At 42.1% G+C, this 27,271-nt stretch overlaps 1 protein-coding gene across 1 annotated transcript; it reads right to left on the bottom strand.

The window, feature by feature from the left end:
- Positions 1-331: 331 nt before the first annotated feature.
- Positions 332-20,007, bottom strand: LOC140126953 (ADP-ribosylation factor-like protein 8B-A). Its single transcript, XM_072147025.1, has 7 exons — positions 19,680-20,007; positions 18,862-18,942; positions 9,183-9,256; positions 8,579-8,672; positions 4,630-4,697; positions 2,610-2,680; positions 332-1,752 (listed from the first exon to the last, which is right to left on the bottom strand). The coding sequence occupies exons 1-7, from the start codon at positions 19,800-19,802 to the stop codon at positions 1,703-1,705; spliced, it is 561 nt and encodes a 186-aa protein (XP_072003126.1). The 5' UTR covers positions 19,803-20,007; the 3' UTR covers positions 332-1,702.
- Between the last annotated feature and the right edge of the window lie 7,264 nt (positions 20,008-27,271).

The raw sequence follows: 27,271 nt of genomic DNA, 5'->3' as shown, positions 1-27,271 counted from the left end.
TTATTGATGGTGCGCCTTATACTCCGAAAAATACTCTACACTGACAACTCCCTCATATAAAACATCAATAAGATAATTAGGCCAGCGCGTGGCAGAAAGAGAAGCTTTGGGGTAAAGAAAACCCGTGCAAACAGCTAGGGATAGTGTAGTAAAGGTTCCAGGATAGGTATATATTTTTATACAATGTGGTATAGAAGACAGGGAGGCGAGATGGCATAGTGTACACCCTGAAGACTCACTCTCATTGGCATTTACCTTAGTATACTGTAATAAAAATAAATTACTCTTTAATGACTATCCATTAGCAGTAATGAACAACAGAAATATCATCAAGGATCACAGAAAATCTCTCCATCTTTTTATTGAAACAAACTTCATTCAAATGTAACAATTGTTAGATGTTGACATGCATGGACAAACATCAATACTTGATAGAGATTCTTCATAATTTATTACCATGGTATAATACAGCTTTGTTTTGTGCCTTAGGGCAGCAAGGCATAGGCACATAATCATTTTTACTACATTCACATACTGTACTACAACAGCAATACCACAAATAATAAACTAAAGAACACACTATCTTACGAATGTCATGGGTGGATTAGGACTGCTGTCTGGAGAACAGAGGGGGCAATGAGCGTGGCCCTCCTAAAGTGCTTAATCCATACTGTTGGTTTGTCTGGTGTCATAACATAAGACTGACACCTTGTGTAGTCCATACGGGTTTCATTAGATCTGCAATCTGCAGGAAATGACAGCATATAATTTGGAGGGATTTTCTATAAAAAAAGTAATGCATGTGCGGGGGATGGGGAGCAGATGCAGAGAAGGGTTTGGGGTATGAAGAAAGAGGGCTTTCCTAAGTGGACAGCTATGGAATCAGAAACAAAGGACATAGCTGGCACATTTGCATAGGGTATAAAAAGTATTAAATCCAACATTTTACATGCAATTTTATCTTTTTTACATTTCATTACAGAAATGTGAATATTTGATTGGAAAGAGAGATACTATGTAAGATGTAAACTTAATTTACTGTAGAATTATCAACAATGATTGAATACGTTAAGAAAATACCTTTGGCAGACACACACCATTATGCATAATATATTTAAGGCAACCCTGATGAGTTCTAGTAATATTTACAGCAACTGAATTAAAAAGTATCCAAGGCAAATATATCCACATTCATGTTCATCTCATCATTGTTTTCTTACTACAAAGATAGATATATGGATTTGGTAAGTTGAAGCAATGTCACGTGTAGCTTATATATATATATATATCCAGTATACATGGTTGGAATAGAGCAGTAATTTCACATTTTGCACTGGCAGGAAAATGCAATTCTGTGTAAACCTATATTGCATAAGGGCCCTTTTACCATCCACATCATATGGAACAAACTGTATATGGCTAAACTTAAATGTGAATTAACTATTACAGAAAAGGAACTTTCTACAAGTCTTCCTATATGCAAGTGCTAAAAGGGTCAGAAATGCTATAAAAGGATCAACAAACCACATTTCTGATAGTGTACAGAGAAACAAAAAGCATCAAAACCCAGAAGTTGAACCTTGCATAAACTGCTCCAAATGATGTGTGAATTCCAGTAGCAGCCATCTTGATATTTTCTTCTGCCAATACCGAACAGGCAGAGTGGAAAAGATACCGAAAAAGATGGTTTTGTGGCGGAACATTAGTAATGTCTGGACTTGGAATGCTGAATAAGCCACTGCAAAGTGATGTCTAAAACGAGAACAAAAGCAGTAAGACACCACATCCAAGGTACAGAAACCATCTTCATACACAGCTCATCAACATCCTTGATGGAGGAGACATTGAAGAACATCTTCCATTAAAACCAAGCATGACAAACTAGGATAACTTACTCAGACACAGGCAGTGTGATTGTGATAATCTTGTAATATTTGTTATCCATGGCATTCTTACTTTAAAAATAAATTTTTAAAATTATGCCAATGAGCCTCTAAACTATGAAGAGAGGGGGTTAACTAGAGACCCTCCGTGATGTAGTTTCACAGGCTGTTACAGTGTGCAAAAAGCACTCCCCCACCCCTCCATCTACGTATTATAGTACCATAGTATATAACGCAAAAAAATGAAAGTCCATCAAGTCCAATCTTTAAGCGTTTTTTTCCCCCCATAACCGGTGATATTTTTTCTCTCCAGAAAGGCATCCAGGCCTCTCTTGAACATGTACATAGAGTCCGCCATAACAACCTCCTGCGGCAGGGAGTTCCATAGTCTCACTGCTCTTACAGTAAAGAACCTTTGTCTAACCTGTGAAGCAACAGCCCTCAAGAGCCATTCTGGCTCATTAGCATCATTTTAAGTTTAGAAGGAAGAAGGCCACTGATACAAAAAAGTCTAGAAGATTATGACAGTCACAGTGCCTAGATATATGAGCAAGTGTCCTCGGTTTATCCATGTTTGACTTTTATGGCAGATTTCCTTTAAATAACTAAACTCATAACATAGCAACAGATTTAATTAATTTTGTCTTACTGATAACATTAAATTTCCCATCTCAACAGTGAAATAATAAATGAATGTAACCATGAAATTTATTAAAAATGACATACCTATATTATCTTTCTCTTTACAAGAAATAGAGTAACAGCAGATTTCTCGATCTTGAATTGCAGACAGGTTTCTAAGTAGAATAAAAAAAAACAACTTTAAAAGTTTGCCAAGTTACAATTCTCAGTTAACTGCATGGAATCTTAGATTTAGAGTTTTTGTATTTATTTATTACTACTACAGTATTGCCAATTTAACTGTATTCAACTGTATTTGGGGGGGGGGGGCGCAAAAATTGGGGCTAGCTCACGGCCTCGTGCCGTGTAACACAGCCACAGTGCGGTGAGGACAACGCAAGACTAAACATTCTTTAGGCAGATGAAACCAAGATCAACCTCTACCAGAATTATAAATAGAAAAAAATATGGTGAAGGACTTGTACAGCTCAACATCCAAAGCCTAGCACCACCTATAAAACACATCATATAGTGTGACGGCTTAGGTTTGCATAGCTACTAGAGACTTTGGTCCGCAAACGTGCAATGGTGATGTGACACAGGACAGATCCAGCTGGATGAATTCTGAGCTATTCAGAGACATACTGTGAGCTCAAATACAGCAAAACGGATTGTCCATCTGTATTATGAAATGCGGACCAATGACCCAAAACCTGCAGTCCGAGGAAACCCAGGACATGCCACACTAAGTGCTATTTTAAAGTGACTACATCCCATTGCACTGTGCAAAGAATCTGAAATAACTGGAAAGAAGATCAGTGACTAATAGCTTATATACAAACAGAACTTCCTCATTCTCCTTTATCCCCTTCCCGCCGCGGCCCTTTTTTGATTTTGCGTTTTCATTTTTCACTCCCCACATTCAAAAATCTGTAACTTTTTTATTTTTCCATGTACAGAGCTGTGTGATGGCTTATTTTCTGCGTAACAAATTACACTTCAAAATGGTGGTATTTAATATTCCATGCCGTGTACCGGGAAAAAAATTCCAAATTCTGTGAAATTGGTAAAAAAAAACGCATTTGTGCCGTATTCTTGTGGGCTTGGATTTTACGGATTTCACTGTGCACCCCAAATGACATGTCTACTTTATTCTTTGGGTTGGTATGATTACGGGGATACCAAATTTATATAGGTTTTATAATGTTTTCATACATTTAAAAATATTTAAACCTCCTGTACAAAATTTTTGGGGGGGATTTTGCCACTTCTGGCGCTAATAACTTTTTCATACTTTGGTGTATGCAGCTGTGGGTGGTGTTGTTTTTTGTGGATTTTGATGACGTTTACAGTGTTATCATTTTTAGGACTGTACGACCTTTTGATCACTTTTTATAGAATTTTAAATTTATTTTTAAATGGCAAAAAAGTGCCATTTTCGACTTTGGGCGCGATTTTCCGTTACGGGATTAAACGCAGTGAAAAATCGTTATCATATTTTGATAGATCGGGCATTTTCGGACGCGGCAATACCTAATGTGTTTAGGATTTTTACTGTTTATTTATATTTATATCAATTCTAGGGAAAGGGGGGTGATTTGAATTTTTAGGTTTTTTTTATTATAATTTTTTTATTTTAACTTTTTTTTTATTTTTACTATTTTTCAGACTCCCTAGGATACTTTAACCCTAGGCTGTCTGTACGATCCTATCATATACTGCCATAATACAGTATGGCAGTATATGGGGATTTTACTACTCATACATTACAATGTGCTGACAGCACATTGTAATGAATGGGTTAACCCGAAGTAGCTTCGGGTCTTCGTGAGACCCGAAGCTACCATGGCGACAGATCGCCGCTCCCAGATGACTTCACGGGGAGCGACGATCCACGGAAAGATGGTGGCGTCACCATCTTTTTTAAGCCGCCGGCACCTTTGCCGGCGGCGATCGCGGGTGTTACCAGTAAGCCTTTGCTGCAATTTGCCCGCGAGTCCTCTCCATGTACCGGGACCCGACATGTGACGTACTATGACGTCACATGTCGGTAAGGGATTATAACTTTATATAATAAAGAAGTCTGCTCAGCATTGACAATTGTAGTACCGCAACATGAACTTACAGCTTCTCAATAAGTTGCTTTTCATCCAGGGCACCTGGCAGGTCTCTTTTGTTTCCTAGTACTAAAACCTGTTAAGAGGAATATAGAAAAACAAGAAATGGTTTATTTTAAATAAATATGTATAGTATACCGAGTGCTATTGTTGGGTCATACAGATGTCCATTTTTCTAGAAAATATATTGTACCATACAGATTTTTAAATGAGAGGTGAATCTTTCCTGCACAAAAGGTGGGGTGGAAAGATTTGGTAGACATTTACTATCCATTAAATATAAGATCTAATTCCTGTAATGAAGGGTTGGCAATAGAAAGCCTATTTTTAGCATAATACAGAACATTCTGTTACTGCTAAAATAAAGAGAGGATGCAGATCATTACTAGAAGTAATAATACATTTTAAATAAACAAAAGAGACAATGCAGAAAGTTCACCAAAAAGAGCTTGTATCTCCATAGGGTATAAACAGAAGAATTGCAACATATTTTATAAGTGATCAATTGATCGATTATAAGTATTCAATAAGCATAGCCATCCATCTACCTGCATATAAAACTAAAATCACCCCTGTGGAGAGCGACATGTCAGGTGAGATCAGGAAATATGGCCTTGTTTGCAAGACCAGGACATATGGCTCAGCAAGGCGACCCAACCTCAAAGGCTTTGGAGGAAAATTTCTTACTCTCTGTAAGCAGTTTTTTTCTAAGGAGAACAACCCTACGTCAAAGCCATTCTACAAGACACAGGGCACCATCATTTTATCAGGAATGTATGGTTCGTCCTGGCCAAGCATTGGATGCATTTCAGAGATCTGATAAGTATGATGAATGCCCTATTGGCTCTCAATCTGTCCTAGGACCTTGGGGAGATACACAGAACTCCTAATAGAAGAACAAAGTAGATACATTTCTGGTGTCCAAATGTGCTGGGGTCCTACTGGATGAGACCAATACCGATGCTCTATGACTTTCCCATTCTAAGTTTTGCAAGTCCATGCAGAACCCATGGGGGAGGAACACTAGGATTCTACCAAAGGTGGGCAGTATCCTACCATGGGTTTAAGTCCTCCTGTAAGTCTGGTATCCATTACGCTGAACATTGTACTGGAGAAAATTTGCATCCCCTCGCCACACATCTCCTAGATGTTAGAGCAGGAAGGCCTGGAAACTAACTTTTGATGACTTGCTTAGACTTGTACCACCATCTGTATTTGCATGTCTGAACCTGCATGGTTTTTTATTTTAACCTAGGCTGTTTTCGAACCGATATAAGCCAGTTGCGGACCAGGCTTATATCTAAATGAGAAACTGGTGGCAGGTCTACTGGCCGACAGGGCTCCATTTATTTGGGGCTAGTGAAAGGGGTCTCTCAGCCTTTTAGGGTTGTGAGCGAGTGTTGTGCTATGCCAGAGGTTGCATGAGCCGCTCACTTCCTGTACTTGTGCGTCCAGGGGATTTTTGTAAAAACTATATTAAGCTGACCTTACAAACCCCTAGGAGCTATAGAACAATACAACCCCTTATGATTTTTTTTACTTTTTGTAACCGTCTACCTGTAACTTCTACATAGAGTAATATATATATATATATATATATATATATATATATATATATATATATATTTACAACATTCATTATAACTCAAAGTAGGATAGACAGAAACATTGCCTCATGGGACAGGAAGACGTTGTATACCTTTGACTAAAAACTACAATAAAAATTAAAAGCAATAAAATGCTTTGCATATACAGAGCAGCTTCTCTGTATTGGACAGAGTCAGATTAGTATAACACACAACCCCCTCCTACACTCCAGCATCTCCTCTCTGACAATGGAAGGGATTGCAACAGGCAGATACAGGGAACTAAAAAGAAAATTCTTAGTGCCTCTGAATCTGTAGCTGTAGTATCTGTATCTGTAGTGAAAGGTCCTTTTAAATGACCTGAGTCATACCCTGCACATACACTTCAAGCGGATTCATAGAACATTGCAGTGAATGAGATTTTCAAACTCTCAAACACAGAGCATAGATTTTCCTCTGCATGGTAATATTTTAGTAGCAGCATTTACTGCTGCAGATTTTATCCAAATTTTCAGTAAGTCAATTATTGACCTTCAAAATTCAGATAAAAAACAGCTAGAATTTAACAGCGGGTGCAGGGCCACTTTAAAGAAGCTGCTTGAAACACAGGATTTTTGGAAACACTTTGCAGGCACAATGCCTCACATCTCTGATTAATAACTCACACCGAGGAAAACAAGTTCATCAGTTTCATCAAATCATCACTTATGCACAAACAACAGAAGCTGTAGTGACAAATGTTGCTTAACACCTGGAAGCAAAATGTGACTGCATGAAGAAAACAGCAAGGTTGTATGAATAGGGTACAATGCACTAGACATGTGTGCCTGTGGCCAATCTAAAGGCAAAATGAACTATTCAAGAGCAACACCTGCTTCAAGTTTATTTATGCCTTACAAGTTTAACCCTTTCAGAACCAACCTTTTACATACACACACATTATATATTAATAGACATTATTTATACAAACAAATCAGCTCAGGCGCACACAGCGCACACTCACTCACCGGACACAGTGCCGTATACACCGGCAGCAGCTCTCACTCACCCGGCACGGTTCTCAGGTCCCCGTCCGGATCACAGGCCTGCAGAACGGGCAGGGAGCCCCATAGCCTGCATGTCTCCCCCGGTCCTGCGCTTGCTCTGGGTCTCTCTAGCGCACCGAACACTGCACATGTCCTGCTGAGCGACCGCTCAATTTGTGCCCTACAGGTAATAATTGCCAAGCGTATCTTTACGCATGACAATTATTTTGGGGGGGTAATGCCGCCTCACTATGCGTCTATGAGGCGTTAATGCGATCTCTGCTGAGGCTACATTCACATTAACGTGTGCCTGCCGTACCGTACCTGGGAGAGGAGGAGGGGATGAACGCCGCTCACCCCCGCCCCTCTCCATAGAGAAACATGGGGCACGGCACAGTGTGCAGGAGTGTACCTCTCCATACGGCGCCGTACACCCATTGCTGTCTACGCCAGTGTGAATGTGGCCTTAATGTATATAACTGAGTGAATGTGTAATTAGGAGTATAAAATGTATTTGTATCAGTGCATAACTGTATGTGTATGAGGGTTATAAATATATGTATATCTTGATACATGTAGATTTATGAACTCATATGAAGTTATCTATATAAATAGGCTTAGAAAAAAAAAATTATATCATACGTATATCCGACATGCTCTGCCAAAAATCTTAAAATACATTTGAAGTCAAGTTTAATGGAGTTTTCCAGATCCAGAATATTAACAGCCTTTCTGTAATATAGGTTAGTAATTAGGATGTGACCCATGCAGTTGCCCTTAACCACCAAATGTCGGTTAATGGCAGCTGCTGTAGGTCCAATTACACACAACACAAACATGTATTTGATTATATCTGCTGGTTTGTTTTTGAGAAATCACATATCGGTCTCTATACAACTTCTGGAGCCTCACTCATGTGGGCGGGTGTTCCATGGTGACTCCATGACTCCTCCTGTCATTACATGACTTGGGTCCCAGAAGCTGAATAGAGATAAGTACCTTTTCTAAGTGTGATTTCTCAAAAATAATCAAATACATGTTTGTGCTGTGCATAATGGGACCTGCAGCAACTGCCAGTAACCTGATAACTGAAATCCAGCCGACAGGTTCCCCTTAAGGTTATGCACCATATTGCGTAAAGGGGCCCATTCAGAAGTCTGCTATGGGGCCCTGCCTTTTCTAGTTACGCCCTTGGCTTAACCCATTACTCTTTGTCATACAGGCTTAATGACATTGCGCCATTCATGAACAGCGCTTGTCATCAAGTGGTTAAAAAGGTGTAATACATCTGCTGTCTACAAGATGAAAAAACATATGCATAAACCCTCTGCACTAATCTTACTTACAGGAATGCCATGCAACTGTGGCTTGTCAAGCAAGTTGTGCAATTCATATTTGGATGCTTCCACTTTATCCAAGTCTGCTGCATCTACCATGTACCTGGAGAGAAATACAAAAATCGTTTAGTAATACTAGTAATCTTCTGCAAATATATAGCATAAGGGCTTCATCAATTGAGCAGTTTAAACATCTGGTATAGGATTGTAAATGTTCTAATGCCCTCTAATGTAGCCCCCCTATTACCACCATGAACATACTACGACCTGTGTAGTATTTACAGAAATTCTGCAAACGCATGAGAGGATACAAAAGCTGGCCATAGCTCTGTCAAACCCCTTCTTCTAGGCAGACGGAGTTGCTGCCAGATACTAATAAAGAGTAAGGCATCAAAACATGACAAGGATCCTCACCACCATATTTCTCTGTAACAATACGCAAGGATCCGGTAATCCATCACCATGCAGTAATGGTCCAATAGGCTCACTAGCAGGTGTCGGCTGTCAAACATTCTACAGCATGACACAAGGGTAGAGAAAATTCTAACCAAGTTTATTCTCTCCAGTGCCACGGTCTATGGACTAGATATAGATCATAAAGTATCCTACTTACACAACTGCATTAACACCTCTACAGTAGCGTTCCCACATACTGCGAAATCTTGGTTGACCGCCAATGTCCCAAACCTGCAAGAAAATAAATAAATAAATAAATAAATGAAAAGAACTAGGCCGTTGTAAAGAAAACAATAGGGAAGGGTGACCCTCTTCAGCAAATTTACTTCAGCTACATCATGTGATTCCAAAATGTCTTGCTTATCAAAAAGCTGCTTTTACACATTGCATTTATGTAAACGCAATGTGTGTATAAATATTTTTAGATATTTAATTAGCTTTTAATTTACATCGTTAATGATTGGATTGAAACTGAAAAGGGTTGTCTGGGTTCACAGACGTTTTGCCCCAAAGTGGTGCAGAAATAATACCTATACTTAGGTCCCTACTATTCAACAGAGCACAACAACTACAAGCAGACATTTATGAACTGGTGATTGATAAACACCTTTAAAATTAGGGTGTGGTCACACATGCATTTTCAGTGCGTTTAGGGTGTGGTCACACATGCATTTTCAGTGCGTTTAGGGTGTGGTCACACATGCATTTTCAGTGCGTTTAGGGTGTGGTCACACATGCATTTTCAGTGCGTTTAAAAATGCACCAAGAACGCACTGTGTTTTTGCATGTTTATGAAGTGTTTGGCTGCTTTGAATCTGTTTTTCTTCATTTGTGTTAACGTAAGCAGCTGTGAAAATGTTAAGTCAGGATTCAAACCAGCCAAACACATGGTAAACATGCGGAAACGTATGCGTTTTCAGTGCATTTAAAAACACACCAAGAACGCACCGTGTGACAGCAGCAAGTGCCCGGCGGTAGTATATTACTATAGGAAAATTGTGGATTGCAAGTCACACTACTGGAGAGGTTGATATTTTTATTTAACCCCTTATCACCGACACTAGTTTTCAGCTCAATGACCAGACTCGATTTTTCAAATCTGACATGTCTCACGATAATTGGTTATAACTTCGGAACGCTTTAACATATCTGGGTGATTTTGAGAATGTTTTCTCGTGACACATTGTACTTCATGTTAGTTATAAAATTTAAGTGATATGTTTTGCGATTCGTTCTGAAAAAAAGTGAAAATTTGGCAAAAGTTTGTAAAAATTCTTCATTTTCCAAGTTTGAAATGTTCTGCTTTCCAGATAGGAAGTAAAAATACACAAAAAGCTTGATAAATTACATTTACGGAATGTCTTCTTTATGTTGGGATAATATTTTATGCATCCTCTCACTTTTCTAGGATGTTATGAGGCGCAGAACTTTAGGTGCGATTTTTCTCATTTTCATGAAAATTGCCAAAACTCACATTTTGAGGGACAACTCAGCTTTCAGGTGACTTTGAGAGGCCTAAATAATAGTAACACCCCATAAATTACCCCACTATAGAAACTTCACCCCTCAACGTATGTAAAACAACTTCTATTAAGTCCATTAACCCTTTAAGTGTTTCACATGGGTTAAAACAATATGGACCTGTATTTTTGGAAAATACATTCATTTAGGCCAAACTGACAGTTTCAGAATAAATTAAATGATGAAACGCACTGCAACGTTTGATGCCCAATTCCTCCCGAGTGTACTGATACCACATATGTGGTGGTAACTGCTGTACGGGCGCACGGCCAAGTATAGAATGAATGGAGGCGCCATTCACTGCAGATTTGTATTGTCACATTGTACGACCTATACATTTTTATTTTTTTTGGTAATGCAAACATATGAGGGCTTATTTTTTACGGAATGAGATACAATGTATAGACAATTCATTTAGGGGGGTCTATAGCTTAATCATGAGATTTTATTAACTATTTCAAGGGGGACAAACAAAATCATCAATTTTTATTTTGGCTTTTTAGCATTTTTTTCCCCCCACTCACCGTAATGTAAAAATAATATTTTATCTTTATTCTCTGGTTCACTACGATTACGGTGATACCTCATTTATATAGTTTTTCTTATCTTTGCTCAATTTTCCTGAGCAAAACCAATATTGGAGAATATCGCATTGTTTTTACTATTGACAACTTTTTAGGGCCATAACTTCTGTATTTTTATGTTGTCAGACCTGGTTGAGGGCTTATTTTTTGCGAAAAGAGTTCTTTTCAGTCGTATTATATTAGGGAATGTAGCTTTTTTTGATCACTTCTTAGAACATTTTTTGTGATGGTGTTTGATGAAAAATTGTATATTACTGGAAGTTTTTCGTAGTTTTTTTTTTTCATCGTTCACCGAGTGGGTTCAATATTGATTTAGATTTATTGTACAGATTAATACGGGCGCGGTGATACCAAATATGTATGTTTTTGTGTTTTATTTACTGTATTTGCATTTTATGTGTTACTGGGGAGATTATGGGGCTTTTATTTTATTTATTTATTTAATTATATTATAAAAAGATTTAATTTTTTTTTTTTTACTTTTTTACATTTTCTACTTCTTGGCTTGAATAAGCGATCATCCGATCGCTTATTCAAGCCTTTACACTGCAATACACTTGTATTGCAGTGTATAGTGTAAGTAACTGAGCATGCTGCGCATGCTCAGTTACTTACAGCCGGGTCCTGCCAGGAAGGCAGGACCCGGCGAGAAGAGGAGCCGACAGCCTCGGGTCACTCGTCGGGACCCGGGGCAGCGGCAGGAGGGATCGGATCCCCCGGTAAGCACACCGGGGGGGTCCGATCCACGGGGGACACACTTGCACGCCGCGGTCATGCTTGACCGCGGCGTGTAAGGGGTTAAACACCCGGGATCTGAGTTTTTCAGATCCCGGGTGTTAGTGCCGGGTCTGGGCTGTGATATCACAGCCCGATACCGGCACTATACTGACCCAATGTCCCGAAATCTTCTTCTGACGCGGCGCCGTAGAAAGGCGTCATGTCAGAAGAAGTACCCTTAATGACCGACGTAGAATCCCGATAGGGTGGTCATTAAGGGGTTAAAAATCAATAACAGACTTAGGCTGCCATATCCGGGAGGGCACACGCCAGGTGTGATGTTCACCCTCCCCTCTCCATAGAAAATAATGCTACATGGTCGTTCTTACGGCCGAAGATAGAGCTTGCTTTAGCTTCTTTATGGCCATGGCACAGCCCTGTGAGCACTTGTTGTGCTCACCTACTCACCCGGGTGCCATAGCCATCTATGAGGGCCGTATATACGTTCCCCATACATTTGTGTGAATGCTCCATTACTGTAATACTATTGATCATAAAGCATTTTCTTGCTTACAGTCTTCAATATTTAATCTTCCCCAAACCATTTCATGTCAAGTCAGGCAAATATGTCTCTTCCTACCTCATTTTCACATGAGAGGAGTCAAGTTTAGTGGTGGAGGGGGGGTCACTTGATAAACCCCCATCTTCTGTTTTATAGTACCTAGAAACATATGTTTTGTTAAAGATAAGGATATCATCTTCCAGCTCACATCAGGCCTATTGCTTTGAGAGCTAAAGAAATGGAGATACATGAAGCTAAAAAAATTGTTAGAAACGTAAGTTGCAGATAAAGATCCAGTTATTGCCTATTTTTTCTAACTGTCTGTATGTCCAGTTACAGGTTACAGAACTAGAAACCTGATGGGATCTGGAAGGTGAGATTTTATTTTTAATATGACACAAAAAACATGTTTCTAGGTATTATAGAAGAGAAGATGGAGGCTTCTGAACTGACACTCCCCCTGCAATTCGTAAACTTAACTCATCGCAATTGAAAATGGGATGAGACGAGTAATAGTTGCCTGAATTTGGTGGAGATTTTTTAATTTTAATTTTTTAATAGGTCACAAGTCATATTTCACATAAAAGAGGGAATTCTAGATAGGACATTTCATACCCTTCCCAAGGGGACCAAGTTTAGTGGGGCAAAACCTGGTAAAAAAGGTTCCCTTCAAAGACAACATGAAAAACATTCTTTATACTTTATAAGAACTAGCTGTGATACAAGCTACATCTGAAATATGCACATGACCAGAGATAACAATCATATGACCAAGTATGGGATGCACGGAATAAGTCATATGAAGCTTTAATGTTATTTCTCTGTCAAGTAACTGATATAAAAGATTTTTTTTTTTTATAAATGTTATTGAAAGACAAAGAAAACTCCCACAAAAAAACCTCGTTATCAGAGTATGGAAAGGCTCAATAAATACATGTATATGTATACAGTACAACTGACTTTGTTTTGTATTCAATGCTAAAAAAAATGAAGTGCAGAATTTTGTTTCATACAATGTATTGTGTAACAAATTAAAAAAAAAAAAAAGTAGGACAAAAAGATCACTGTGCGGGGACGTGACCTGACCATAAACGTGTTAAGTTGCACCTAGTTGAGCTCCGCCGTACCCCTAGCACTTTATCCAGATCCCAGGCCTGATGACTATGGTGAAAAACCTCATGAGGATGCCCACTACACTCCCTACACCTGTGGCACCTACCAAGCAAAGCATCGGGCACTCCTTTGGGGGGGGTCCCAAGATGGCCTCCTCCGTTCCAGACCTCCCGCACCTCGTGCCGAGCCGCCACCCCCTCCCCGACCATCAGTTCGTTCCTCACCCGCGGGAATCCCCACAGGCAGCCCATCCACTATCCACAGCTCGCTCGGCGGGCCCCAGATGAGATTGCAGCACGAGTCAGGCATGACGGGCCACAGCATACACCGGCACTACTGCTTTCCCCTGCAACCCAGCCCTTCTCACCTGCTCCAGCTGCATTGGAACCAGGCAATTTGGCCCCCCATACGCCGAACGTCTCCAGGAGCGGCCACCTCAGCTTATGCTGTGCGAATACTAGCACAGCCCCATGGCCTGCAGAACACGCCATGTCTGCCCCTGATATCAAGAAACTAGCTCCTGTAGAGCTGGAGGATGCCTCCTCCGGGCATTTGTTCTCCCCCAGTCCAACTTACATGATCATGGAGACCCCTGCATGTGCCACTCACACCTCCTGGCCTGAGCTGACCTCGCTCCCCAACCCCTACCCCCCATTAGTGCGGTCAATCAATCGCTGGCAGGCCCCATGACCCAGTTCCATCTCCTGCCCCAGCTACAAGGCACCCACCGCCAGACCTCCAAGGGGACAGACTCCCCACGGTACTGGACATTAAATCCCTACTCTCCTCCCTACCCACCAAGGAGGATATGTAACAATTTGCTTCTCTAATTATGGCTGAATGCCCACAAGAGTTTGTCAGTTTGCGCTTACTGTTACTTCTTTAGCGACCAGAGAGGATGACTTGGAACAGGTGCAATCTTCTACTAACCTGGGACTGGAGGTCATGAAAGACACGATCAAGCTTCACCAAATGCAAATACACACATTCCTGCAGCATATGGACGATATACAGAATAGAAGCAGACGCAACAACCTGCACATCAAAGGCCTGCCTGAATCTGTCCAGCCTGCATCTCTGTTTTCCAAAGATACTGAAATTCTCAAAAACGTCTTTGGCCGACCTCCCAATATACACATAGAAACAGACAGAGCTCACCAAGCCCTCCTGACCCAAATGCACAGAATCCGAGAGATGTAGTGTGCCGAATTCATTTCTACTCTCTTAAAAAACAGATTTTGTCAAAACTAAGTACCGTATATACTCGAGTATAAGCCAAAACCCCTAATTTCAAACACAAAAAACTGGGAAAACCTATTGACTCGAGTATAAGCAGAGGGTGGGAAATGCATTGGTTACAGCCTCCCAGTATATAGTCTGCCAGCCCCTGTAGCATACAGCCTGCCCAGCCCCTGTAGCATACAGCCTGCCCAGCCCCTGTAGCATACAAAAAAAAAATAACACTGTACTCATCTTTCCGACATCCTCCATAGGTCCTCTTCTGTCTCAGACAGAAGAGGACCTACAGGTGATGTCAGAAAGGTGATTGTTTAGTTGACTCGAGTATAAGCCGAATTAGGGTTTTTGAGCACAAATTTTGTGTTGAAAAATTAGGCTTATACTCGAGTATATAAGGTAACCAAAAACATATCCGGTAAAAGGGAGCCAGATTCTGCCAGATTTCTCCTGTTTCACTCTAGCGCAACATGCTGCCGCATGACCTCTGCTGGACCTACTTACAGATGGGGATTCCCATTTGCTTTCTACGTCCGTTCTGGAGGGAAAGAAGTCAAACCTTCGCTCTCCGGATGACTTCGAAGGTAGACAAAGAATCTGAAGGTATTATTTGGCGTCCTTGGGTCACTGGCCTTCACACCTCCCTCCGGTTGGCCTCATCGGCTAACCTCTCCCCGCTAGGCCTTTTCAGGAGGGGACCCCGGAAGTGCCAGATGTCAACTGGAAGTGGTGGCACAAGATGCCCCTCCCAATCCTACCCTGTCTCCCCACTTTAAGTAGCCCTCACCACACTATTACAAACTCACTGGTTTGTAAGATGCCTCTCCCAATCCTAAGATAGCAGATAAGCTGCTATCCCTCAACAGGAAGGAATGGTTGTGGAGACTCGATGTATCCCTTCTTCTCGACTCCGCTGAAAACTCTCGTACCATAGTCCAATTTGCTTCGGACCATGCAACAGAACCCGCTTCCGTGCTGGCGCAATAGGAAACCCTTAAAAGGGTCCATCCAAGGAATTTTCATCAAACATGGTGCTTGTCTTAAATGCAAAAAAAGCGCACACACTGCGGACAGCACTAGAGCGGGTCTCTTCTCTGGAACTGAAGCACAAACAAGCTCTGTCCACTCCAGTCCTGCGCGACCTTCAAGAGGCCAGGTTGGAAGTTAAACGCCTACTTGAAAAAGCCTACAAAGGTATGCTGCAGGTTTGCCATAGCTTTTTGAATAAGTAGTTTGCCGTATGAATACGGTAACAAAATTTGACTGCATGCTGGCCAGGGCTCTCAGAAGCCATATAGCGCAGACCCCCATCATCTCCTGCATTAAATCTGCCCCGAAAGTGGCGCACACCACTCCAGAGATATCAGATACTTTCCTCTCCTTTTATACAGAACTTTACAATCTGCAAATGGCACCCCCCAGACTCTATCCCTCTCCACCCCCCTCCCACGTCACCAGCGACCCCCCCCCTCCCCCCCGACAGACTCCATAATCAACTTAGAGGAATCGGTCATTCACACAGAGGTTGAACATCTTTTAACAGCTACTTTGTTTTACCTATGTGCTGGAATCCACCCTTCCACTAATTCAAGCCAAGCAGTTGTCTGGTTTCCAGACTGGACCTGGGATTCGGTGCATGCAGTCATTACTTAGACTTTGCAATCCACTCAGGGTAAGCAGTTTTTTGTTTACTTATTCTTTCTTATGTCACAAATGTATTTAAACTTCCACAGACAGACGTATTATAGGGCAACTAAACAACAAGTACATAAGGACATATAAAAAACAAAAGAAGATATTTCCCACTGTTGGCGACCAACAGGACAGAGTACATAAGAGGAACAGCATCTGACCTCATGTCCTATGTTAAAGCAGTGAATAGGACCTTAAAAGACATCATGATGTATTCATGATACACAGCTCTGTCTGCACTGCCCCATGTACAGTATAATCTGTGTGCAAAGTTTGTCCTCCTGCTTTCAGGAGAACATGATGGAAAACTTGTCCCTCCCCAATCATGACATAATCAAAGGACCTTTACCACTACATTTTACCATTTACTTTACCATTACTACATCATCATCTGTTGTGCCTTGAATTGATGCATTACATAAATGATTCTCCCTCTAGTGGCCAATAGTGATATAAATATTCTATACATTTTTTATACAATATATATAAAAAAAAAAAACACACCGAAAATACTAAAATGTATTAATACACTTATTTTTTTTTATTATTCTGGCAGCAATCCCTTTAAGGCCAACTAGCCACCATCAGTCTAAGAAGGCGACAGAATAAAAGATCTCCTATATTCTTTTGTTGCCTGTATTTCCGTATCTGTATCCCACAAAGCTATAAGCCTAATGTGATCTAAAAGATGAGATCCTCATCTTTAATACAAGGTACACATATCAATTGATACATATTACCGTAGCTGCTGAGAGTAGCTCATGAGGATGTGCTGCATGACAATATTCAAGCAAATGTCATTTAACCCTACAGTTCCTAATAGGTTATTTCATTATTCAAAGCTTTAGTTACTTTTAAGCCTCAGACACACGAACTTTGCTTCCATAGGTGATCTAGCCATGGTTTTTGTGGCTGTATAATGGCTCCGCATATTTCAGAGCAGGTCCTACTCTTGGCCATGTTTGTGGCTCTGCTTTCCCATCGAGGTCTATTAGGCTGTGAAAAATATGGCTGATACACAGTGTGTCATCCATGCGTCAACTTTATTTGCGATTTTTGTAGCCATACAGTGGAGACACAATGGAAATACTGTTGACACAAGGGCTGCAAAAAACAGCCAATACAGCACTATTTTGCAGCCGTAGGAAAAAAACCTTTGTGCAGGAATCCTGAAAGTTTGCTAAATCTATTGGAAGGTTCCCTTTAATGGAAAGCAATGAGTAGTACTGACTGATGGAGGTCTCACATCAAGCTGGAGAATCGGGTACCATGGCTCATCTTTAGCCACAACAGGAGGCAGAACAGTTCACCCAAGTGAAGAGAAACCATACTAACAGGGCCTAGATACAGCAATGTCTATGCCTGGTCAAAATTCCCAGTCCACATTTATAAAAACTATGCATGTTTAAGGCTTACATGAATAAATACATAAGGGGGCATCACAATGGCAAATATAAGAAGAAGACACTGTGCTCAGATAAGGTTCTGGGTACTACAGAACCAGGGAGAACAAAGGAATACATATAAATATTGGCACAAGTGGATCTGTCCTACTCTCTATCATATATAAACTGAATTAGTGGGTTTATTCAAATAAATACAAATGTTGCATAAGACTTCATGTAGCATGAATCCTCAAATGTAGCCAACAGAGTATCTCACATTCATACAAAGTATATAGATGCAAATGCACAAAACTGTAGGTTATTTACCCTTCAGTTAGTGAGAAAAAATTTGCTCTGTATGTTGCAAGTTTCCTACACAGAGAGATAACTAATCTCTCTGTGGTTTAGATGGTATTCCATGACTCCATAATTCCCTCAAGGTTACCGTATAGTTGATTTTTGGATTTAATTCACAAATGGCTGCCCCACCTTGGTTTAGTTGTAAGTTACTCATAAGTTGATCTCCATGCAACTTATTACAGCAAAACGGCAAGAGGATTGTGGCCCCCAAACACAGATAGTAGTCTGAAAGTAGCTTAGGACCAGCCAATCCAGTAGTAAGTTAAAAGTTTCAGCTATAAACGTTTCGGGGACTCTGCCTCCTTCATCAGTAGCTTAAAGGACATCTACCACCAAGATGATAGACTGTATGCAAATGAGCCTGAGGGGCTCCTGGCTTCATTAACATATATGGAGCCTGGAGCCCCACAGGCTCATTTGCATACAACCCTTCATCCTGGTGGTAGATGTCCTTTAATGATACAAGTTAATGATGAAGGAGGCAGAGCCCCCAAAACACGTATAGTTGAAACTTTTAACTTACTTGGATAGCCAGCTGACCACAGCCATATCTGAGGTTTGTGGGGAGACATCTGTCAAGGTAATCTTTCATCTTAAGCACAGCACAACAGGATGTACATGTAGATTACACTAAAAACAATAACAGGTAAGAAAAGCAGCCTTTACCTTAATTGTCACATTTCCTTTAGTAACTTTCCTCATATTGAATCCCACAGTAGGAATCATGTCTTCTGTGAACTGGCCGGACTACGAGAAAAGAGGAAGATGCACATTATTATTTCACAATCACCAACTGCTCCTGTGTGATGAGGGGCTAGAAGCCTGCAGTGATCTGCAAGTATAACAGTGTACCACAGCATGGCATACATTATATCACACTATATACAGCCACCTGCTGTGCGCACACACCCTACACCGGCCATCGTATACACGGCGCACGCACTACACAGTCCGCTATATACAGTACACACACACTACACTGTCTGGCATGTACAGTACACACACACACTACACTGTCTGGCATGTACAGTACACACACACACTACACTGTCTGGCATGTACAGTACACACACACACTACACTGTCTGGCATGTACAGTACACACACACACACTACACCACCCGCTATATACAGTGCACATACCATACCGTCTGCTATATACAGTGCACACACACTACACTGTCTGGCATATACAGTACACACACACACACTACACCACCCGCTATATACAGTGCACATAGCATACCGTCTGCTATATACAGTGCACACACACTACACTGTCTGGCATATACAGTACACACACACACTCCGCTATATATAAATAAGAAGCTATTTTGCTACCACACGCCATGAAGGGTCACAAGCCACACATGACCCAGTACAGACTTGGGTCCAGCCTGGGCGTAGGCACAGAGTGCCCGAGCACGCAGCCCTGTTCCCGGGACCCACCACAACAGCGTAAGAAACGTGTGAGGCGCTTTTACCGCTATAACGTTAACGAAGGTTGTCTTCCCGGAGTACTGCAGCCCGACCAGCGTCAGCTCCATCTCCTCCTTCCAGAAGAGGGACTTGAACCAGTCGAGCAGCTTATTGATGAGGGCCAGCATAGTGCCACCGTGGGTCGCGGAGGTAGACAGGAGGTACACAGACGACGTGAGCTAAACACTGCCGCTCCGACACCCGGAACCCGACGGTTACTGTACAATGCTCAGCGGCCGCAAGTCATATGACAAGCGTGACGTCACAGCCTTCAGCACCGGCTTCGTAATGGGAAGTTAGGAACGCGGGGAGGCACATGATCCCATCACGTGACTGCCACACCACATGATGCGAAGTTTACGTCTGGTGCATGGAGGGGGCGGGGCTATGGGTGACGTACGGCGTCAATGAGTAATATGAGAGGCTTAGGCTTCTCCCATCAGTGACATGGTCATGGATGCTTTAGGTGGCTGAGGTGTGACCAGGACATTCATCATCGTAGAGCCGCTTATGTTACACATAATAGATGTGGTGCCTTACATTACACTTAAACCCTATGGGGGAGATTTATCAGAAGTGTCTGACAGCAGAGCTGTTCTCGTTACCCATTGCATCCAATCAGACCTCAGCTTTCATCTTCTCACAGCTGTTAGCTCTTCTGATAAATCTCCCACATGTTATGTATCAGAGATACAACCTATATCTAGATGTCACAATATTAGATAAAGAGACACCACAATGTGGGTGATGTCATTGAGCAAATATGAAAAAATTCATCCCTGGCCGCAGCATGCCTAGGGCTGTGGACTCGGTAAACCAAACTTTTAGCTCCTCAATTTCCCTGACTTCAACTCCAGCTCCACCAAAGTGCTGTAAAGTACATAAGTGCTGTCAACTAAAAGCCTGGAAAAGGGGTGCAAAAAAGGGTGCGTTCAGGTTCAGCCGCCTGACCCGGACATGAACACACTAGCTCCTAGCCATGGGTATGACACTGGTTGTATGCTGTAAGGACACAGGGCAAGACTCACCCAGTGAGGGGACGCGTATTTTCTGCTATGTCTGACATATGGCCGTCATTTGGATCAAGGGCAAGTTTTTGTAACAAGAAGTTTCTCATGTAGCATAGTAAAAAAGATTAGTATTGTCTTCTAAAGTGTATTCAAGTTGTCATGGGATTTGTTTGTAATGGATCCAGCTTTGTGTTCAGCACCACCAACACATAAAACCCATCAAATAGCTTTGCATCACAGGGAACATTTTGGTTTGTTTTTGCAAAGTTATGTACTCACAAATTTGAATCCACATAAGATATTGCTAATCTGATTGTGGCAGTCGATTTCTGAGATATATCAAGTTTTCCTTGACCTTGATCCATTGGAAGCTAGCCCTTTATATCACATGGCAGCTTTCTGGAAGGCCAGCCATGCTATTGACACAGCTTAAAATATAGTCTCCCTTAGTCACTAGTTGCTGGGATATTCAGATACGTAGTTTTTTCTTCATTTCTGAAATAAAGTGGTGTCCCAGGGTTTTTTGACTTCCCTTTTAATATTGTAAATTTTTGCATTTGGCATATACCTTTAAATGAAATCTACCATCACAATCCATCATGATAAACCAGGGACACTTACTCATAGATCCAGGCACTATGACTGTGGTAATCTTATATTTGTTATACTGGTCCTCCTTCCTTCTAAAACCAACTTTAAAAAAAAAAATGGTAATGAGCCAGAATGGCTATGGGGGTGTTACCAGAACCCCTCCCTGTTCAGCAGCTTCATTGGCTGTTAAGATTGTGCAGGAGCACTCCCCCTTTACTCTGTGTATGATTACATCAGTCAGAGGGAGGAGGATGTGATAAAGAGGTGGATAAAGCGTAAAAGCATGTGAAGCTACAGCACAGAGGGACTCGGGCAATGCCCCCAAGGCCTTTATGACTCAATATCATGATTTTACAAGTTGATTTTAGAAGGAAGGAGGCCATGTATAACAAATAAAAGAAGATTACCACAGTTATGGTACCTGGATCTGTGAGTAAGTTTCTCTGGTTTATCATGATGGATTTTGATTTCCTTTAAACTATTCCTGGAATGGTTTTTGGATTGCCATTCAATCAGACTACTGTATGCTTGCCACACTTAAAAATGGACACACAGATGCAAGAAGGATGCCAAATGGATGCAAATTCATTTTTCACGGCTGAAAATCTGCTTCCACCACATGGAGGAGCATGGAACACGTAGGTGGTAGAAATCATAAGTCAAAAAGTTACATGAAGTGTATAGTCTGTGTTGTGTGAGCGCTAAGGGTTAATAGCTTCTCATGCACAGAGCTTAAAGTGCCCAGTCAAGGTGGGGGAAGGAGAGCAGCATGAGGTGAAGAGAGACGGAGAAAGTTCTGTAAAATTACAGAATGGGATGGGGAAACTGATAAGGAACAGGGGAGATCTTGTACCTCACTATTCTGTGTAGGAGACACACTGAACTCTGCTCCACACATCGAGAGCACTGTTGCATTACCTCCTTTTCTGTGAGCAGGGAGCAGCAGCCTCTCTCCTTCAGATGGATTCACAGGGGATGTCAGCACAGGCAAAGAAAGGATAGAAGTATAGCAAAGAAACTGCTGGATATAGGTAACGAAGATAATAGGCAAAGTTATTCTGCATTTCTACAAAGAACTTTACAGTTGTTCTTTAACCCCTTAAGGACGCGGGGTATTTTCGCTCATTTCTCGCTCTCCATCTTCAAAAATCCATAACTTTTTCATTTTTCCGTGTACAGAGCTGTGTGAGGGCTTATTTTTTGTGCGCAATAAATTTTACTTTCCTGTGATGTTATTTATTATTCCCTGCCATGTAGTGGGAAGTCGGAAGAAAATTCCAAATGTGGCTCAGTTTTTACGACTTTCACTCTGCTCTCCAAATAACACCTCTTCTTTATTCTTTGGTTCGGTATGATCGCGGTGATACCAAATTTATACAGGTTTTATTGCGTTTTGATACATTTTCAAAAATTAAAGAAATGTGTACAAAAAAGAAAAAAAAATTCTTCTGATGCTAATAACTTTTTCATACTTTTTTTGTGAAATGAGCCGACGTATTCATTGCTATCATTTTGAGGACCGTGTGACATTTTGATCATTTTTTATTACATTTTTTATGTCATGTAAAAAGGTGTAAAAGTTGCATTTCGGACATTTGGGCACCATTTGCCGTTACGGAGGTCACCGCCGGCCGTAACCTGTTTTATATTTTGATAGATCAGGCATTTTGGGACGTGTCGATACCTAATATGTCTGTGATTTTTACTGCTCATTATGTTTTATATCAGTTCTAGGGAAAAGGCGGGTGCCACATTTTAAGTTCTGTTGGCGGCAAACAACAGGTAAACGCCGACCACGGGTGATAGCGATGGGTCTTTGCTGCAATGGGCAGCAAAGCCCATCTCTGTATGAAGAGGGCTTAGTCTGTGAGCCCTCTTCATACACCCTTCATAGCTACGTGGCATATATAAACCGTCACGCAGCGTGAAGGGGTTAAATGCCTGGATCGTCAACCTCCAACCATGATGGTAATTCGTTGTTGTGAGAGCCAGTGGCACGCTGTTATGGATCTGTATAAAAATCCCCATATACTGCTTTACTGTAGTATATGTAAATCTGATGGTAGCTGTCCTTTAAAAATGGAAGCACAAGAAATGAAAAAGGCCTGATCCTTAAAGCCTGTCTAGTCTAGTTTTATGACCCTTATTGCTTGTCTTGGTTCATAAACAACGTGCCACAAACAATGTACTTTATGAACTTCATGCATTTGCTCTTCACTGCTTCCTTTGTATAATCAGTGTTATTAATTCACTTTCCTTTGCTGCAGAGATACTTTATACTGTATATTGGTGTATAATATATATGTTATTTGTTTTCAAAATGATTTCATTACTTTATTGTGAATAGATTGAAACCTCCTCTAGATGTCTGTGTGCTTTGGGTGTATTTGTCAAAGTGGAAAAACAGGATGTGGAACGTCCTGTAGATAAACATGCATGACAGACTCTTTATTGTAAATATTTTGCCTAATAAATACTTATAGGGGATTAATGATGAACTTATGTGACATGAATCTCCAGGAAAATATGACATACACATGAAACATTCACTAATTCCAGTGATGCAGAATCGTCATAATCAATGCAAAAAACGATATATCACATGAAATGACAATTCATGCTTCACAACCATCTCCGATCCAGCAGGACAGTCCTGGTTTCCTAGCCGACACCAGCGGGAGGTGTGGGTTGACATCAGCTCTGCCAACATCCTCCAGATGCTGATACTTATAATTACAGTGATAGTGCAGAGAGGCTGCAACGCTATGGGGAACATTTACTTACCTGTCCCGTTGACGCCGACGATCCGGACTGTCCTCCGAGGATTCGGGTCTGCCGCGATTCACTAAGATCGTGCATCCAATTTCCTGCATGTGTCGCTTCCCCGCTCAGGTCCGCCAGAGTTCACCTTCTTCTTCCCGGTTCATGTGAGTGCTGATCTTATGACACAATTTCATTTTTAAATTCTGCGGTTTGTCCGAATCAGTCGGGTTGTCCGATAGCCCCCGATTTGTGTCACATGAAAACCAGCGCCGATACGCCACAATCCGATCACATGCGCTAAAAGCCCGGGGCAATTCAGCGCAAAACGGAAAAATTTGGGGAATCCGGCGGAAATGTGTCCGACGGACCCTTAGTAAATGTGCCCCTATGGCTGTTCCTCTGCTTCTGCTGTGTCTAGCAGAGCCGTCAGGTGATGACATCATCTGATGATGTCATCCCTTCCTGCTGGCATCACAACTACATAGAGCAGAAGCAGAGTAGAGATGAGCTGCTGCAAGGGAAATAATGAACGGTAAATGTCTGTGTTTATTATTTTACTGTAGAGGCGCACCAAAAGGGGAAGTTGCTGGGGGGGCACAATAACAGGTGGGACTTCTGGGGAGCACATTAACAGGGGAATCTGCTGGGGAGGGGGCAATAATGAGGTGCTGCTGGGGAGCGGGCACACTAACAGGGGGAACTGCTGCCTGGGCACAATAATGGGGAGGTGCTGGGGAGCGAACACACTAATGGGGAACTGCTGGCTGGGCACAATAACAGGGGGAGCTACTGGGGGGGGGCAGAATAACAGGGGGAACTGTTGGGGGCACAATCACTGGGGCAGCTGCTGGAGGGCACAACAACAGGGGCAGTTGCTGGGAGGGAAAATAACAAGTGGAGCTGCTGGGGGGCACAAAGAATGTGTTTTGAAGCTGGGGGAACACAGTTTCTGGGGAAGATGGAGTACACAAAGGGGGAAATTATACTGTGTGGGGTTGAGTGAGGGACGGAGTAAAAGGGGTGGCTTAGGTAAAAGAAAATTCCCTCTTTCTCTCCAATATACTGTATATACTCGTGTATAAGCCAAGTTTTTCTGCACAAAAAAGTGCAGCAATTCCAGCCTGTCCCCAGTTGTATACAGCCAGCCCAGCCTGCCCCCGGTAGTATACAGCCAGCCCAGCCTGTCCCCTGTAGTATACAGCCAGCCCAGCCTGCCCCCAGTAGTATACAGCCAGCCCAGCCTGCCCCCAGTAGTATACAGCCAGCTCAGCCTGTCCCCAGTAGTATACAGCCCAGCCTACCCCCAGTAGTATACAGACAGCCCAGCACTAAAAAAAAACTTTTATACTCACCCTCCGACAGCCCTGATGCACAACGCGGTTCCCCGATGTCAGCGCGGCCCCTCTTCTGTCTTCCGCGCCTGTCTTCTTTCTTCTGTAACAGCCTGCAGGGCGTGGTCATGTTTCTTCCCGGCCGGCGCATACTGTGACACGGCGCCGCTGACGTCATACTATGCACCGGCCGGAATGAAACATGAACACGCCCTGCAGGCTGTTACAGAAGAAAGAAGACAGGCGCGGAAGACAGAAGAGGGGCCGCGCTGTGCATCAGTGCCGTCGGAGGGTGATTATATAAGTGTTTTTTTTTAGTGCTGGGCTGTCTGTATACTACTGGGGCAGGCTGGGCTGGCTGTATACTACAGGGGACAGGCTGGGCTGGCTGTATACTACTGGGGGCAGGCTGGGCTGGCTGTATACTACTGGGGGCAGGCTGGGCTGGCTGTATACTACTGGGGCAGGGATGGGCTGGCTGTATACTACTGGGGGCAGGCTGGGCTGGCTGTATACTACTGGAGGCAGGCTGAGCTGGCTGTATACTACTGGGGGCAGGCTGGGCTGGCTGTATACTACAGGGGGGAGGCTGGGCTGGCAGTATACTACAGGGGGCTGTCTGTATACTACAGGGGGCAGGCTGGGCTGGCTGTATACTACAGGGGGCAGGATGGCTGTATATTATAGGGGGCTGGCTATATACTACTGGGGGCTTGCTGGCTATATACTGGGGGGGGGGCTGTGACCAATGTATTTCCCACCCTCAGCTTATACTCAAGTCAATAGGTTTTCCCAGTTTTTGGTGGTAAAATTAGGGGTCTCGGCTTATAATCAGGTTGGCTTATACTCAAGTATATACGGTATCTCTAACTGTCCATGAGTAATATGTATAAAATAATATGTAAAATGAAGTTTCACCTCTTCTGGATTTACCATAATTACAATATAAGAAATGCAAAAAAACTAATGAAACTACTCAAGATATGTGAACTGGATCCTTATTTATTTCTTTTTCTGCTTACGGTATTTAGGAATTCATTGATGGTGCAAAAATTAGCTGCTACTGAGGAATGTATATTACAGTTTTATGTCCAGTAATGAATTCCACATCTTATTATTTATGACTATAACACATAATGTGTACTTTTAAAATGGTTATACATTGGCTTAGGGTGTGCCATACTTTAGTATGTCTAAACTGCTTAAATTACCAGTCACATCCTATAATAATCCTAATAAACAAGTTTACACCTCTACTTCGCACATTATCATATATTGACTCATAGAAGTGAATAATAAGCTAAAGGAAATGATTTATATCTTTTTATTTTTACCATTATTTTGAAAAAATAATACACATACTTCAAAAAGATTCTAAAAATGCTTGATACTATAAATATTAGAATGTTACAGGCCTTATAGAGCCACAGGAGCTCTTGGGAAGGCTGGAGACACAGGAAACATGGGAGCATCAGGGAACGCTGGAGACATAGGAGCTGGAAGGGCTTTCTCTTCAACAGGAACCGCTATGGGAAGAGAGTTTTGGAAACCTTGTAAGTTCCTTGGAAAATGCAGAAGATCCGGCGAGGAAGGACGGGAGGTGCCGGATTATAAGGGATGAGCCGGATTAGCCAGAGCCAATCAGGAAGACGCTGGGCCTTTAAGTGTAGAAGAGCCGGCACGCGGGCACCCTAGGAGCGGGGATGCACGCGGTGTAGTCGGACAGGAAGTAGGCTCGTGGAAAGTTAAGTCCGGGCCGAGGGGCCACACGGAGAGGCACGGGTGTGCCCTCGATCAGCAACAAGGATCGCAGGCGCATCCGTGATGTCCACCTTGAAAATTCTATAAATTTTTTTATTTTTACACGTAAAGAGCTCTGTGATGGCTTGTTTTCTGCACCAA

Source organism: Engystomops pustulosus, chromosome 4 (genome assembly GCF_040894005.1).
Source record: "Engystomops pustulosus chromosome 4, aEngPut4.maternal, whole genome shotgun sequence".
NCBI classification, from domain to species: Eukaryota; Metazoa; Chordata; class Amphibia; order Anura; family Leptodactylidae; genus Engystomops; species Engystomops pustulosus.
Note: the sequence above shows the minus strand (reverse complement) of the source record. Positions and strands in the feature narration are given on the sequence as shown.

Coding starts and splice junctions, on each gene's coding strand:
- LOC140126953 (XM_072147025.1), bottom strand. CDS start 19,802: ATGCTGGCCCTCATCAATAAGCTGCTCGACTGGTTCAAGTCCCTCTTC. Junction 18,943..19,679: donor CCTTCGTTAACGTTATAGCG/GTAAAAGCGCCT, acceptor CTTTTCTCGTAG/TCCGGCCAGTTCACAGAAGA. Junction 1,753..2,609: donor TAAAGAGAAAGATAATATAG/GTATGTCATTTT, acceptor TTCTCGTTTTAG/ACATCACTTTGCAGTGGCTT.